Here is an 18,243-nt window from a genome sequence, read left to right on the forward strand (position 1 = left end):
CGAGGCCGCCGTACTACCACTATCATTCACAATAAAGTATAAAATTAAGAATGGAAATGGGGAATGCGTCAAAGAGACATCAACCTGACCATAGAAAAAACAACAGCAGAAAGTCACTAACAGGTCTTCAATGTAGCGAGACATTCCCGCACCCGGAGGCGTTCTTCAGCTGGCCCCTAAACAAATATATACTAGTGCACAGGTAAATAAAAAAAAATGAAAGATATCGTCTTCTATGATCCTAGTAAAAAATGTGATTATAAGTATTGAACGTTTCTTTTAGTAACATTATAGGGTTGTAAAAGCCTTGACCGCGCACACATTCTAAGATACCAAATATACTTCGAACAACGCTTCGACACCCCTATACAAAAAAGATAGTTCTATTTTTAAATAAAAGAAAAGGGTCAGTGATTGGTCAGGCGTTTAACAAATCAGTCGATTGGTCAGTTGTTTAATAAATCAAAAAAATGTTAGCTGTCCAATTTGTCGTAATCCGTAAAAAAAAATCAAAACACATGACTTTTATTTGGTTATTTTTAATGGGGTCCTTATTAATAGACATACACAGAGTAAAACTGGTAATAAACTTATAATAGTATTCATCGTGTATCCCATTTCAGTACAATGCAAACCTCTGCAAAACAATTCCGAATCACTGACATTGGCATCATAAAATACTCCAAAGAGATATTGGAGTAAAAGGGCAGTAACTGCATGAGCTCCTTTAATCATACCGTAATTTCTGTTATAGTTGTCAATGTGAAACATTTCACTCACCACAGAGCTAACTAAAGCATACGAAGAACCTAACGCTGTTCCAGTTAAAAATGCAGATAAAACTATCAAAGCCTTGTTTTTAACAAGAAAAATATTAATGAAAGAACATAGTGTCTGTAGGACACACACAACTAAAAGAAAGGGGAGTCTTGTCAACGAGTCACGCAATTTATCAGACAATAATCCAACGACGATACCACCGATTGATGAAAATACAGGAACAAAAATAAAAATGTACGAATCAAAACTACTTAAACCCGAAACTTGACTCAACACAGTTAAGTTGGTTTTTAACACCGAACCTGTGGCAAGTGCTAGCGTTGACAACCAGGCTAACAACTGATAGTTTGGGTCTTTGATAATTTGCATGAATGTCTTTTTTAGTATAACGTCTTTCGAATGTTCATTCAAACTACTTACATTTGGTTCGGGATTATCATCTTCATGTAATATATTTGTATAATCTGTTTGAGAATGAACTTCTCGAAGAAACAAAAAACAGAATATATACACAAATACACTAAAGAAAAAAAGAAATATCATGAGTTGTTGAAATCGATGATTCTTTGGCGGAATGATGTAATAAACAATGGAAAACAGCAGCATTCCAATACTGATACTTTCGCTAAGAACTGCCATAATTATTCCTCTGTTTGATGAAGAAAAATTCTTAGCAACTATCTTCTGGGATATAATAATCTGAATGGAATCACTTAATCCTAAAAAAAAAGAAGGATGTTGGAATACTCAGGTGTCGGATTAGGCAGGTAACACGTACAGAATATAAACACAATGTGACATATGTATTTTTATTTTAAATGTTTTATTGTTTTGTAGATTTTATTCTTGTCTTGTGTTATTCTGTTGACCATCTGTCCTATGTTTGAGAAGGATTAAGTACCAGCAAGCAAGTTCGACACTGTAGCATCATGCACCTGTATCGGCCTCTCCCAAGTCAAGCCAATATTGCTGTTGTTGTCATTTGTCGCTATATATCATACTTGACTCGCGTTTCAAGTTTTGTATGAAAATAAGGCCATCATACAGTTTTTGCTATGCCCCATTTATGGGCATTATGTTTTCTGGTCTGTGCTTTCGTTAGTCCGTCCATCCGTTCGTTCGTCCGTCCGTCTGTCCAGCTTCAGGTTAAAGTTTTTGGTCGAGGTAGTTTTTGATGAAGTTGAAGTCCAATCAACTTGAAACTTAGTACACATGTTCCCTATGCTATGATCTTTCTAATTGTTAATGCCAAGTAAGAGATTATCCCGCAATTTCACGGTCCATTGAACATAGAAAATGATAGTGCGGATGGGGCATACGTGTACTGGGGACACATTCTTGTTTTATTTGAATTGTTACCAAATTTGTTAAGTCAGAACCTGTTATAGTTCTATATGCAGGTTACGTTTTGCTCATCATAAAAGATCGTACATGCGATCTATATTTCATGGAGTTCATTATTCATTTAATTCCTTCTATTCTCTTTCTTTTTTGAAGTATTGATTTATTAGGATATAAAATCAATTGGTCATGATATGGTTAAAACAATATCGTTCTTAATTTACAACCAGTAAATACACTTACCGTTACACAGAAATCCGAACATAATAAAGTAACTGTTTATCATATGCTGATCTAATGTCGTAACCCATAATACAGTCGGCCCAATCAGTGTAAACACAAAACCAACCAACAAACACATGGGATTTAATGAATCTGTAAACGTACATAACACGAATCCAATTCCGTTTCCTATAGACTTGATGGACGCGAACATTTCAACTAATAAAAGAAGAAAAAGGAATCGTAATTAATAAAAATATCAACGAACCGATTTTAGATAAATTGTATAAAGGCATCTCAAAACTAAATTGTTGATTGGACTTTAACTGCATCAAAAACTACCTTGAACCTGAAACGGGACAGACGGACAAACGAACGTTGTTACAGTGTTAAGTTTTTGTGTGATACAGTTTTGTGTCTTTCTGTGTTACAGTGTCAAATTTCTCTCTGTGATACAGTGTCAAATTTCTCTCTGTGATACAGTGTCAAGTTTCTCTCTGTGATACAGTATCAAGTTTATATCTGTGATACAGTGTCAAGTTTCTGTCAGTGTTATATGATGACAAGTGTCTTTCCGTGTTACAGTGTCAAGTTTTTTTTTTGTGTTAGTGTCAAATGTCTCTCTGGGGTATGGTGTCAAATTTCTCTCAGTGTTATAGTGTCAAATTTCTTTCATTGATACATTATCAAACGTCTTTCTGTGTAACGATGTCAACTTTTCTGTGTAAAAGTCTCAAGATTCTTCCTAATATTGACGGATATACCTGTATGTGCAAATAGCCATTTTGAAATCACAAAATAAATCAGTCTTTGTAAAATTAAAGCATGACCGACTATAATATATATAAAAGGGCATACATGCTTTTCTTAATAGCTATTGATGGTTATACATATAACATCCTTACCTTGTTTCTTATTGACGTTAAATATGACTTGCAGCTCATTTGCATATATATAGAATATTTCTGATGGTCCCAACAGTGCATTGGCAAGAACACCAGCAACAAACGACAACCATAATCTCAATTTCTGACCTTTGATCGGTGATGAAATATTCATGTCTTTTGAGTAATTATGCTAGAAATAATAAGTGTAAAAATAAGAAAATATGGTATGATTTCCAATGCGACTACGCTCGAAAAAAATGACACCGAAAGTTACAACTACCAATATTACAGATCTCCGTAACACCCATTACGCAAAGTCAGCTATAAATAGCCCCGAAATGACTACTGTAAATTATTTCGAACATGAAAACTAACGGCCTGATTTAGGTACAAAATAATGAACGAAAAAACAAATTGATATAGCTACAAACGACAACCACTAAATTACATGCTCAAACATACTTCTATCTATACTCATCAATTTTAGATATGGAGTTGGAAATATAGTTAACTTCCGGTATAATCCAAAATGGGGGATGCATGTTTAAATTTCAACTTTTCTTAATTCTCTTTCAATTTTTTTTAGTTTAAACTTCAATAACTAATGTTTTAATTGATCTAAATCACGTTAGATAGTTTTCAGTGTTGTTGAAGCAGCAATTTTGTGACGTTTTGTCAATTTCCGGTTGAAATTTCATGTTAAAATTCAAGAAAGTTGTCGACTTTTAATTTGCAAAACGTGAGACCAGGATGTAAAAGAATCATGTATTTATTTCTTTGGAGACCATTAAAATTCAATTAATATGGTGAACAATATTGTTTCGTTATTATATTTGAATGAAGATAGTCATACACTTTATAAATCAAGAGTCTACATAACAATTTAAACTTATTGAGACATTCAATGATCAAAGACCAAGTAGTTCTTCCTCAAATGTCGAAGATGTTGACTGGACTTTTTTTAGTTCATTTATATGTTTCTGAGTTGAGTGTGACATCCATTTTCACTGAACTAGTACACAATTTTTTATTGGGGCCAGCTGAGGACCACCTCCGGGTGTGGGAATTTCTCGCTGCATGGAACACCTATTGGTGGCATTCGGCTGTTGTCTGCTTTTTGGTCAATTTGTTGTCTCTTTGACATATTCCCCATTTCCATTCTCAATGATAAATGTATAAGTGTCAAAATAAGACAGACGAATAGCTGCAATGCCCTACACCCGCAAAGTGTATCAATAGTTGTGCCGGATATGTAACTTTGGCGGGAAATCTCGTTAAATACAAAGAACTTCCATGTTTACCGTCTACAACCAATCTGTATACACAATATGATTGTAGTGGTCTTCCTTGTACTATGCACAAAAACTATGCCACATGGCATGAGACCTGCCATCTAAACACAGAACTAAAGAGAGCTATAATAAGACATCAAAAGGATACAGATGATATGTAAAAAGAAAAACAGTCAATCGGAGCTGGAAACTCACCCGCACCAGCTTACCATGAAAATAGCAATGACAAAATGTGAATGTTACTTTTGTAATATATAATGTGGCGGGGTTAACCTAGTTGGAAGGCATACACACCTCCTCTCTTAACCTTAAGTGGTGTAACAGAAAAACATAAGAACAAACTATAACAAAAACAGTTGTAAAGGGCTTAACTTATCAGTTCGATACAATGCAGATAAGTATGCATAATAAAAAAAACTTTAAAATATGACGTTTAAATATATACTAAAGGTTTCATATATGTACTCAAAGAGTATTTAGTAAAGCAATTCACAACACTTACCTTACCAACAGTATTCCACAAATTAAAGACCGTGTTTCAATATAAAACCTCTTTGACGTGTGAATAGATCTAAAAAATAACAAAATAAAATGGTTTATTAAAATTGTTAATCAATCAACTAGAATAGATACAGAACAATTTGATATTACATTCTTCCATATATGTCTTTTATGTTGTTACTATTAATTAATATGAAATTTCATATTTAATAATAGTATTTAACAGGAGGTTGGAATACAATCATAGGTACAAATTCGTGTAACACTAAAAGACATTTGCGCTTTTAAATTAAATAATTGAAATTGCTTCTTTTTGGAAATGTGTTGGGTATACAAGCGTTTCCAGAAGTACATTTTGTAAGACGCACAGAAAATGTGCGCACGGTCAACGCTTTTACGACCCTATACACTTATTAAAAGAAGCATTCAATACTTATAATTACATGTTTTGCTAGGATCATGCAAACACGAGTCCTATCATGTTTTTTTTACCTGTGTGTGCACTTTATTGTAGAAGCTCGTAACATCCTAGATGTTACATTGTAATTTTAAAGAATTGAATGCTTCTTTTTGTTAATTCATTATGGGAGGGATTGTGCCTGATATTCATATGATGAAGACATAATCTTTAAATCAGTTTAATTGAGGTCTTGAGCTGGCATGTCATTTAACTGCTAGTAGTCGTTGTTATTAATCTATTATTGGTATTTTGTTTATTTTCTTTTGTTACATCTTCTGACATCGGACTAGGACTTCTCTTGAACTGAATTTTAATGTGCTTGTTGGTATGCGTTTACTTTTCTACTTTGGCTAGAGGTATAGGGGGGAGGGTTGAGATCTCATAAACATGTTTAACCCCACCGCAATTTTGCGCCTGTCGAAAGTCAGGAGCCTCTGACCTTTGTTAGTCTTGTAGTCTATGCGTTTACTTTTCTACTTTGGCTAGAGGTATAGGGGGAGGGGGGAGATCTCATAAACATGTTTAACCCCACCGCAATTTTGCGCCTGTCGAAAGTCAGGAGCCTCTGACCATTGTTAGTCTTGTATGATTTTTAATTTTAGTTTCTTGTGTATAATTCGGAGTTTAATATGACGTCCATTATCACTGAACTAGTATACATATTTTTTTAAGGGGCCAGCTGAAGGACGCCTCCGGGTGCGGGAGTTTCTCGCTACATTGAAGACCTGTTGGTGGCATTCGGCTGTTGTCTGCTCTATGGTCGGGTTGTTGTCGATTTGACACATTTCCCATTTCCTTTCTCTATTTTATTGGGATGTAAAAGCGTTAACCGAAGTACAATTGTATGAAGCGCTGAAGCTCTTCAGTCTTAAAATGTGCGCACGGTAAACGCTTTTACAACCCTATACAATTACTCAAAGAAGCATTTAATACTTATAATTACATAATTACATATTTTTGCTATTGATAATAAAAACTCGATTACTACTAAGTTTTTCTTTAATTTACCTATGCACTTCATTGTGAAAATGTGTGTCATTTTGACATGATAGTTGATTTTAGAATGACGCGAGAATGCTGTTAGCCGAATTAAAAAATTCTTTAAATGAAATATACATGTAATGTAATTTCAATGAAATCAAAGTTCACCTAGGGGTGATGCAGGGTACTGAAGGGTGTTAAAAAATCCATATATACGAATCTTATGGCCTTAGTCCAAATCTGGCGATATTTACAGAAATTCGATCTCGCATTGTTTTATTGAAATTTGGGAATTTGACGTATCATAAACAAGATGCAGGGTATTACTTTTAAATATAACCTTACCACTGTGTAATATCGCCACCGGAAATTGGGTACTAACGAAGCGGAGAGAAATAAAAAAAAAGTAAACAAGTTAAGAATTCATTCAATTTAAAGCATTGCCACTCATTTGATGAGGGTGCCGCTTAAGAAATGATTTTATTATATATAATTCTTAAATTTATTAGCCCGATAAGTACAAAGTTAATACAAGATTTTGTGTAATACTCCAAAACTTGCCACTTAGTACCGAAAAATTTCGAGGTCGATCGTCCTCTGTCGCCCTTTTCTCAAGATATTGAACTATTTTTCATTATTTTTCCAGACACGTTTTTAGATTATTATAGTGTGGCATCATATTTACTGAAATTTATTGTCAAAAAGATGTATTTTAAAGAATATAGACCATAAAAAATAAAGTTTAGGGTACGGCAACTTGCTCGTGTTGACAAATTTACTGTATGGCAACTTGTTTTCAACTGTATGGCAACTTGCTAATTTTAGAATATGTATTTACCATCGTTTCAAAGAAAATAAAGTATTCAAGTTCAAATATCTAACGAGGGGATACCTTTTTATGTTAAAGTGTTTTTGCCCTTATTAAGGTTTTCTTTAAAACTGATATCTGAGATGAACTTAAACTGTTAAATGTTTTTAATCCACTGTCTGTAATCTGTTCTGTTAAAATTTGCAATGTTGTTAACTGTTTTTTTTTTAAATTCGGATTCCTGTTATCGGTTACTTAATACGTGTTCACTGTTTTTGACATCATTTTCTCTGTTAACTGTTATTTACAAGAATCACATTAACATTTGCTGTCCATCTCTTTCTTTACGTTGCCTCCGCAAAGGAGTGACATAAACAGTATATATATGTAACTGTCTTTAAAAAATTTAGTAAATCCTTATAAAAATTGAGAATGGAAATGGGGAAAATGTCAAAGAAATAAAAGCCCAACCAAATAGAAGAAAACAACCCAACGCAGCGGGAAAATTGTGCACTAGGGTGGCAATACACAGTTAGGAAAAAAACTGTATTTGAGTAATGCATGTGTATATTTATGGAAAGAGAATCGTCCATAGATTTGATTTCCAATAGTTATTGTGCCGGGTGAAATATAATCCCTTTTTTGTGTAACCATGGCAACCATCAGCATTTATTTGATACCAAATATTGCAAAATAAGGGGTTGAACATGTCACAAAGGTCTCATAAATTTGATCCAAAGGAAAATTTCAATCAATTAGAGTGATACCTTTCCTGAAACCATAGTGTTATATAAAGGTATATAGGGAAAAAACATTCTGACCCGAGTGCCTGTGAACCATAGACATATATTTATCAAGAGGTAAACAAAAATCATATGCATTTCTATAAAATTGAATTGAAAAGATCGAGCGTCAAATCTTTGTTGAAAAACAATACAAAATTTCTAAATCTATGGCGGTACGGATAAGAAAATATGGACGGTCAAACTGAAAAATGGGGCTTATTCAACCTGCTAAAAACTATTTAAATGTTCATATAAACCCACGAGGAAGGCTGTATTATTCTTCAACTATTTAAAATTCAATTTTATTGTACAAAAACTTTCATATTTAGAAAATTCACCATGGCCATAATGCGAAAGTAAACTTGTTAAACTTGTTACTGCGTATTGGTATGTACCTGAAGTTGTCTCCTAAGTGAGCAATCATTCAACTAGAAAAAGGGGGTAGAAGTTCAATGTTTCTTTCCTGAAACATATAAATGAACCAAAATTTAAAAAATGAAATAAATACAAGACTATAGATTTAGATTTAGATTTTATTTTATTTAAAGTGCAACCTGATACAATATACATGAAATTACAATAAAATTTCAATACATTAGCAATAGTATACCATATCAGCCAGCCTTTAGAGGCTTATGAAGCACTAACAATATTCATACAAGATTATAAACATACAAAGAATATATATTAACTCGATTATTCATTCTGAGATCTGAGGTTGTTTAAAGTTTTTATAAAAATATTTCTCTCTTTTTTTTTTTTGTGTTTGTTCTTTTACTGTTTACATCATTGCATAAGTGGTGGTTTTAATATGTTTATTGTGAAATTCTCATTTAAAATAGATCTGTAATATAAATATGTATAATTTGAAAACATTTTAAGCTGCTTCCCTTAAAATCAAGAGCAAAAATAATTTAGATGATGAATTCAATTAAAGTATGCATAACATTTTTCTGTATGTGTTCAGTACTAGCTGCTGTTTGCACAAATTGTTTCGAATATCAATATCAAATCAATTTCCGAATATATCATAAATGAAAGGATAAAAAGTGGATGTTTTTCATATGAAAGTGTATGTAACATATCAATATGAGTTGCTTCCCTTAGCCACAGAGAAATGTTATTTTGATACATGTATATTGTCTTTTTTTTTATTGTTATGTTGCATTTTTCTGTCATCATCTGTGTATAATGTTCAAAATCAAATTAGTGATATAGAAAATAGCCCAGGAAACATCGAAATACAAAAGGTATAGATATCATATGCCAATCAACTTATATTATATAAATACAGTAATACTTTTCTTATAAATGCTGTTTACAATATTTCCAAGTTATATGATACTTAATATAGAAAAGATATAAATATAGCAGGGCATTTCTACTAAGCTCGTATATTATAAATTAATAGATGTCATCATTATGCCTATTTCACTACCTTTAATGTTTGCACAACAAACACATTGTATATTGTAAAAATAAATATTATTTGCTATGTTTTTCAAAATTTCTTTTGGTTATATACACTGTGCACCACACTATTTATATACTCGAGTCCTTATATGCTTCTCTTTTAGGTGCATGAGCAAGTTATTATTCTTCAAGATATACTTACCTGTTCTAAATATAATAATAAAATTTACTTAAGTGAGTTTTTGTCCATGTGTAGGGGAGACAATCAACACTAATTATCTCAATTATATAGCAAAAGTTACGGAAAGTCAAGTAGGCCTACGGTCAGGTGCAAGACATGCGGCAGTGTTAAACATGTTTTGGGATATCCCAAGCCCGCTTTATACGTCTAACCAATGTAGTTCATTTCTGGCTTCTATTTGTAATGTATCCAAAACGTTAAAAGGAAGAGCCGCTTCTTACCCAGCTAAAACCCTGGTCGTCGGTCCTATGATGAAAATAATTTAGATGTATATGGAATGTTTAATAAGTTACCTTGTCCCTGAATGGAATTGTGAAAAATAAAGTACTTTTTCAATTTGCAATTCGTAAAATGACTCAACAGTGTGGCCTGGTAGAAGAGGCAGAAAAATGAGGACTTGGTTCTCAAATTGATGTCAAATTTGCTAGTCTAAGACTTCAGAAATGTAAAGAAGGACCAAGGCTTTTTTTATATATCAGCTCAGAGTTCTTAATTGGGACTTGAAGATGAAAGAGTGCTACAACTTGTGACATGTTACTTTTATTTCTGATTAATATACTGCTTTTGATGATTTAATAATAAAAATCAGTAAACTTTCTTAATTTCTTTTAATAAAATCATGTAAGCAATGAGTTGTATGAATAGCACTGAGATGTGACCCTAATTTATGAGAGTCCCCGCCATAAAAAAAATAATGTTCGCGCCTTATAGTATTCACTCATTCTTTCTGTTTCCTACGTCATGACGATAACCGAAGTTTGCTACGACTGATTGAAATAAAACATTTACTCAACAATACGCATAACAAGAAGAAGCCTGCCTTTTGCTGTTTGAGGCATTTTCGATTATTCATGACATAGTAATTTTTCTCGGAGTCAATTATTCCGTCTGCTTTTCCATCCGTTCAAGTGTCAATAAAGAAAATATGGTACTTGCGTGTGTATTCTGAAAATTAGTCAGCTTTATAAAATATTCCTTAGAGAGTTTTGCATTTATGCGACTTTGTACAGTGGTTTTCAAACTTTTGAATACATTGAAGATATGCACATCCCCTTTTCATTCCTTTTGGGTTTGTTTGGATAAAAGGGTATATTAAAGTTGCTGTTAATTGTTGTCAGCATTTAACATTTGTTGTTAACTGTTTTTGCCAAAATCGAGGTGTTGTTAACAATTTAAAGGACCCCTATTGCCCCCCATCTAATTATACATTAGATAAAAATGCATTAGATAGAAATACCATTCGCTTGACACAGCATTTAAGATGTAGGCACATTATATATATTTTCAAAAAGAAACTGACAAGAAAATTAATTCTAAATACAATTCACGATTTATTTCTTCTTACTTTCGATGAAAACAAAGTATTTTCTTAACTTTTCTTTTTACAAATGAATCATTTCAGAAATATAAAATATTAACAACGTATTTAACCCAGCACATACTTTATGTGTAGGTCCAAATTATCGATCCCATGGTTCGGTGGTTGTCGTTGGTTCATCTCTATCATATTTGTTGTTGTTTGTTGATATGAGTTTTCGCTGTTGAAGGCCGTACGATAGCATATAATTGCTTACATATATTGTTGAAGACCGCACGGTTACATAGAGTTGTTAATTTCTGTGTCATTATGGACTCTTGTGGAGAGTTGTCTCATTGGCAATCATACCACATCTTCTTTTATACATACACTTTATTTGATCCTGATGGATAGTTATCTTATTTGCTATCATACCCCATCTCCACTGTTTTTATTAAAAACAAAACCTAGCACCAACAAAAGATGAATGGGCGGGTTATTTTATTGAACTTACAAAATTTCACCATAATACCGGCGTTACACATCAGCGCCCGTAAAGCTCCGACGTACGCCGGGCGTATTAAAAAATCTTGTACGCTGCCAAAACGCTAGTAATTTTGGATGCACTCAACCTTTCAATCATATCTGTAATGCCTGCGAAACGAGCTCTAAGCGTGTAATGGGCGTACGAGAAGCGTACCCAAGCAAGACGCGTCCCGTTCGTATCTTGGACGTTCTATTATGGGGTGTTGTAACAAACACACCCGCATACGTTTTACTTAATGTCTAACGATCTCAAAAGGTATACAACGTGTCCTTAACGTGTATCAAACTTATCTGTGGCGCGTTGAACGCGCTTGTAGCGTATGTATACGCTAGACATAGGCTTCAGTTGGATGAAAATTTTTATGCTGCATAAAAATTTGCTCGAGTTGTAGCGTTTACCAAACGTAAACATGTGTATTTCGACGTACTTCAAACTTATGCAACGTGCGTTTAACAATTGCTTAGCGTTCCTCTGGCGTGTAACTAACCGACTTTGACAATTTTCTCTGTCCGTTTGGTGCACGCCGTTCTATACGCCAATGTGTTACGCCGGCATAACAACAAATTTTGGAGTATAACACAAAATCTTGTCTAAATTTTGTACTTATTGGCCGTATGATTTAAAGAATTGTATATCAGAAAATCATTTCTTAAGCGACACCCTCATCAAACGAGTAGAAATGCCTTAAAGTGAATGATTTCTTAACTTGTTTACTTTTTTTTCTATTTCTCTCCGCTTCGTTAGTACCCAATTTCTGGTGGCGATGATACACAGTGCCTACAGGTTGTCAAAAATAAGACGTTTTTAATCCAGAGACAGAGAAACTCGAATTTACAGAATTTGGCACTCAATTTGCATAGCTAGATCAGATGTCCCATTCATTGACAATGTGGCAGCCAAGTGATGCATTTACTAAAATGAGTGCAAACGAACGACATTATTAAATAACATTGTTAGTGGATTACAATGTAAATATTTAATTACAGGCATTATGAATAATCTACAGAATTCGATATTGCACAAGGAACCAGTATGGAACTAAGGACAAAGTGTGTGAAGTTTCCAGGTGTAATGTGTATCAACGTTTGGGTATATGGATTAGTAGAATACTAAACATGTCTGAATTGTTTTACATTGTCTTATCGGGCCCTATTATAGCTGACTAGGCGGTATGGGCTTTGCTCATTGTTGAAGGCCGTCCGGTGACCTATAGTTGTTAATGTCTGTGTCATTTTGGTCTTTTGTGGATAGTTGTCTTATTGACAATCATACCACATCTTTTTTATAATGTCTCAAATCTGGTCGATTGAGCGTAGGTATCAAGACGGTAGACAGCACACGCCAGTCATGTCAGTCTAACAGGTTAGCAACAATCCGGGGTAATGGGTTTTGTAACAACGTGCGTTAACGAATCAAAACCTAGAAATGTACTTAGCCGGTGATAATAATTTATGCCAGAGTACGGCATAAAATAGCTGTGGCGTTCCATAATGACAGTGTAATTTACAATCATCGGTCACCTAAGCCAATGGAGGATTGCCGATTGCAATGTACCTCCGAGTTTCATGACATTTTCTATCCTTTACTGTTATGTCTACACTTATTGCAGATATTTTATATTTTTTTGGCAGATATTGAAGTGATGATGCTACCATTATATAATTACATAACAACTAGCTGTATCCATAAAAGGATATAAGAAGTATACATCATTGAGACAATAACCTTCGACAAAAATAACTTAAAATAAATCTAGGAAGCTTAAAGTCTGGTTAGTAGGGGTTATCATTTCCGTAATCGGTCATATTTTTTCCTCAAATGTTTTGATTTGATTTTTGTTTTTATTATAGCATTTTGTTTTTATTACATCATTTTGATTTTATGACCTAATTATTCTTTAGTATTATTGTAAAATTGGTGTTTTTATTTGTCCATCCTTTATTTTTATCAACTTATTCCTTCTTTTTTGTAACGTAATAAAGACTTACGTTAGTCTTCAGCAAGAAAATACACAACTTAAAAGTTCATTAACCTTCTGTTACAGTAATCCTTTATGGTTTTATTTACATGTACATGTTGTGTATATATTAAAAAAAAGTTCAACACATCGCCTCTCATAATTGCATTTGGTATGTTTCCTGCAACATATACTGTTTAATAAACATTTTCAAAACGTAAGTGGAGCGAGATTTCAAAATAAAAACGGAGAAAAGTTTCGTGTACAGAAAATAGATGTTTATAGAGGATGACCTTGAGGTCACTCCGATGTATTGCTATCGCTTAAATTTCTCTCATTCATAAATTATGCAAATTAGTTTTTGGTTTTCAACCGGTCTTTAAAAGTTATAGATTCGCGGTCATTACAAATGAAAAAGGTGCATTTTTATAACTGCGATTTCCGTTCTCCTGTCGTACGATGTTTCAACAAAATATGGAATCATATCAGTTGTTGATTTAATACTGAACATTTGACTGAATTATCTCTTATAAAGACGGTTTTAAATGTTTAATTTGTGTTTAAGAAAGAGGTCAGGTGCTCTTGTTCATTCATAAAATTATCATAAAATCAAAAACACTACACAGGTTATATTTACGTTTCCCTGTATTAAATCTAAAAATAGACAAACTTAGCTGACACCCCTAAGAAACCTACCATTTGATTTTTATGAGGAGGGGGGCCAGGATGAAATTTGAAAAAAAAGACAGGACAGGAGTTTTGAGTAAAAAAAAAGGCAGGATGAGGAACATGGTAAAAAAAAAGGCAGGATGACATTTTGTGTAAAAAAAAGTCAGGATAAACTAGTAAAAAAAAAAAGGCAGGACAGAGATTTCAACTAAAAAAACCAGCAGAACAAAATATTTCGTCCTAGCCCCCCATAAAAATCGAATGTTAGCTCCCTTACTATATATTGTGTAATAACATTTTGTGACAGAAAAAGAGGGACGACAGATACCAAAGGGACAGTCAAACTCATAAATCTCAAACAAACTGACAACGCCATGGCTAAAAATGAAAAAAGACAAACAGAAAAACAATAGTACACATGACACAACATAGACAACTAAAGAATAAACAACACGAACCCCACCAAAACCTATGGGTGATCTCAGGTGCTCCGGAAGGGTAAGCAGATCCTGCTCCACATGTGGCAACATGTCGTGTTGCTTATGATAACAAATCCGGTAAATAGTCTAATTCGGTAGGTCACATTCATGAAAGGGAAGGGGATTGTAGTTACGACGTAAGGAACATCTCCGATATCATTTGTGAAACGGTTATTCCATAACGGTCAACCAACTCGTGATGGCGTCCGTAAAATTTACGAAGGTATGATTTTAACTTCACCATTTGGAACTCTTGGTTTAATAGCTTCCTTGTGAGCAGTAACCCTCTATCAAGAAAATCATGATAGGAAATGCAAGCACGGGAATATCGTGTCAATTGGGAGATATATACCTCGTATGCAGGTGTTGCTGGAATGTTGCTACTTAGAAATGGAAAGTTCACAATTTGAAAGCTGAAATCATCTCTTTTGTCGTAAAGTTTTGTTTTCAACATGATGTTTCAATTCGATGTTTGTTATAGAACTGTTCATTTCAACGAACTTTATGACGATATCACTTTAATCAATATGAACGACATTTTTTGCAGTGTTTTGAAAAATGATTTAACTTTAAAATCACGTTTTGTGAACTATTCAATGTTTTATCAGGATTTTTTTGTATAAAGTCAATAAGTGTGTGAACTTTTGAAGCCCAATTTTTTTAAAGCCTTAAATACGCTAATGAAAGATATCGTTGTTCTTGCTCGTATAATGAAAATTTAATGTCATGTTCGTCTGTGATGACCGCCCCCCCCCCCTTTTGGGGATTGCATCAGAATTATAGTTATCTCGTATCGCATCATCGAGGATGACACATATTAACTGAACAATTATGTTTGGACTTAGTTTTAAGAAATGATGTCAAAGTAACATTATGAAAATGTCCCCAAAACATTCACATGGCAGCAATTGCTTTTACAGCCTTTAAGGCTTTGATCTTTTTTCTTTTTACAGAAGAGTGTCTACCATGCACTTACACTGCACTATGATAATAGTAGAATAGAATGATATATGATATAAATAGATGAAAATTATATAATATATACATGCAACAGTAATATCAATATAACATATAACAACAATTCTCTGAAACTATTATTATATCTAGGCATAAGAAACATTACATTGGTATTTAATTTGAAAATATCCCATAAAATATATTAATTTCAAATATGTTTATGATTAAAACTACTAACCTGAATACTTTATCGATCAAGTTTACTCATTTATAACAATATCGGAAATGACGTAACGTCATTTTCTGATTTCAAACAAATAACCATTTTTTCAACAATTTACCTGTAAAATGATGGAATCAAGTTTTCCTTTTTAGTCATTAATTGTGTCGAACATGATCGTTAACAAAAGTTCGCATTAAAAAATTGAAAAAGTTACACGTGAGTCAATGCCCCGTCTACGCCAAAATGAGAGAGAACGAGCTATTGTGATGTTGTCAGCAGGAATGACTCAAGTGCAGATTGCAAATAATTTTAATGTCTCTAGAATGACTATTGCAAGGCTTAAGACTCGTCTTAGAGATACTGGCACACCAAATGATCGCTCCCGTAGTGGCAGGCCACGTGAAACGACGTTACGTCAAGACAGGCACGTCCGCATTCATTCATCTCCGGAATCGTTTGTTAGCGCGTCAAATACTGCATGACAAACCCACGGAAGGCATATCAACAGGATATCTGCTCAAACAGTTCGTAACCGATTGCGTCAAGTTGGTCTAAGAGCTCGTCGTCAATTGAAAGGACCTATCCTTACGCAGCGTCACAGGATGGCGCGACTTCAATGGACTCGGGTACGGATTCGATGGAATAGGCAAACATGGAGACAAGTTCTTTTTACCCATGATGAATCTAAATTCAACTTGAAATTTAGCGACGGCAGAGCCAGGGTCTACCGGAGGCTCAATGAACGATTTTCTGATGTGTGCGTGCACGAAACAGATCGATTTGGTGGTGGAATCATGGTATGGGGCGGAATAACCTACCAGGAAAGCACCGAGCTCAAAATCATCGTTGGTAACCTGAATGCAACAAGGTATAGGGACAAAATTCAGTTGTCACGTGGCACACATTTCGATGACCTTTTTTGAGAATAACCATATTCGTGTTTTCCTTGGCCAGCAATGTCTCCAGATTTATCGCCAATTGTACATCTTTGGGACAAACTTGGACGACGTATCAGAAATAGCCAAAATCCACCGGAAACGCTCGCCCAGATCCGAACAGCTCTTTTCAGGGAATGGAACTGTCAACAACATCCCTCAAGACTTTATTCAACGTCTAATTGATTCCATGCAAAGGAGTTGTCAGGTGGTCATAAATGCAAGAGGTGGTCATACAAGGTATTGAAATGTTACCCTGAATTCTGTACTCGCCCTGTTCAAATTGTTCAAAAATGTGCAATATTGTTTTCAATAGAGAAAACTTGTTATTGTTCTCTTTAAAATTATGTTAGCTAACTATTCCGGTTATTACGGTGAGGTTAAATTTCCTGTCATTTATTCATCATTCAAGAACGCACGAACTTGTATCAGAAAAAAAATATCTCTGTACAAATTAACCTCAGTTTCAGGTATAGAGATGTGATCTGTTTCTGTGACATGTGCTTCTGACCATCCACAAGAACCTGCAGTCATCCGATGTTCAGTACTTCAGTACTTTGATTTATGTTGTTGCATAAATGAATATCTGATAACTAAAGGATGGTATGATTATTACACAGAATCATGCGCAACGAACCACATTTATGAATCACTTTCTTTAATAATGACAAAATAAGATTACCTTACTTACTCAAATATTATTTATTTTCGGACGACAACACCCTTTACTAGAAATATTTGAATTCATTTTAATTTTGAACAGCATCTCTTTTATTTATCTATATATTGATGTGGCGTAATTGATAGGGCGAAATTAATTTTTTAAAAAGCCAACTATATACATGTATATATATATATATATATTTGTATATATTAAGAATCTGATATTAACAGTGTTATGCAACACATGGTGACATAAACTTATACACACAGTTGTTACATGTAGCAATTGACGCTATATAATTATGATAATATTTGACCAACAAAACATATCTCCTAAATAGCAGCATGAAAAATAATATACCATAAAACGGGTGCGTAAAAATCTCCTCGGGTGTGTTTTTTTTTTTTTTTTTTTATTTGGTTCGTCATATGTTTAGGACATCGTAAATGGTTGCCTTGTTGGTTTTTGATTTTTTTTCTTAATTTATTGAAAACAGATCTGCGAACGTTTCTTTTTGAATTTTTTTCAGAAGAGTCAAAAATCGAGTTTGACACTTTGCAAAGAAATTTTCGTTATTATTGACGGCAAAAAGACAACACGATATAGTTTGTTTGTTTTTTGTTGTTAGAACACTGTCTCGTTGGGGTGTACCCATCGTCTCCTTGCATTTTATATAGTTACATGCATATAAGATCTTTCAATAACAGGTGTTTCTTTTTAGAGTCTGGACCGTGATCATATCAGTAAATTGCATTTAAATCTCGATTATAAAGTTTTAACTAGCATTCGTTAAGAGGCAAACAT

General features: G+C 33.7%; 1 protein-coding gene across 4 annotated transcripts in view; it reads right to left on the reverse strand.

Moving 5' to 3' along the window:
- Window positions 1-439: 439 nt before the first annotated feature.
- The window catches only part of LOC139489180 (uncharacterized), a 22,388-nt gene continuing 4,584 nt past the window's right edge, over window positions 440-18,243 (reverse strand). For 2 of the 4 annotated variants that reach the window (XM_071275356.1, XM_071275355.1), the window contains exons 2-5: window positions 5,025-5,093; window positions 3,249-3,420; window positions 2,365-2,562; window positions 440-1,499 (exon numbers count right to left, since the gene is read on the reverse strand). In XM_071275356.1, the coding sequence (XP_071131457.1) occupies window positions 526-1,499; window positions 2,365-2,562; window positions 3,249-3,402 (1,326 nt within the window). In that variant the 5' untranslated portion in view covers window positions 3,403-3,420; window positions 5,025-5,093 and the 3' untranslated portion in view covers window positions 440-525. Of the gene's footprint in view, window positions 1,500-2,364; window positions 2,563-3,248; window positions 3,421-5,024; window positions 5,094-17,234; window positions 17,367-18,243 lie in introns of those variants that run through there. The other 2 variants (XM_071275357.1, XM_071275359.1) reach the window with 2 other exon arrangements.

The sequence above is a fragment of the Mytilus edulis genome, chromosome 9, assembly GCF_963676685.1.
Source record: "Mytilus edulis chromosome 9, xbMytEdul2.2, whole genome shotgun sequence".
In the NCBI taxonomy this organism is placed as follows: domain Eukaryota; kingdom Metazoa; phylum Mollusca; class Bivalvia; order Mytilida; family Mytilidae; genus Mytilus; species Mytilus edulis.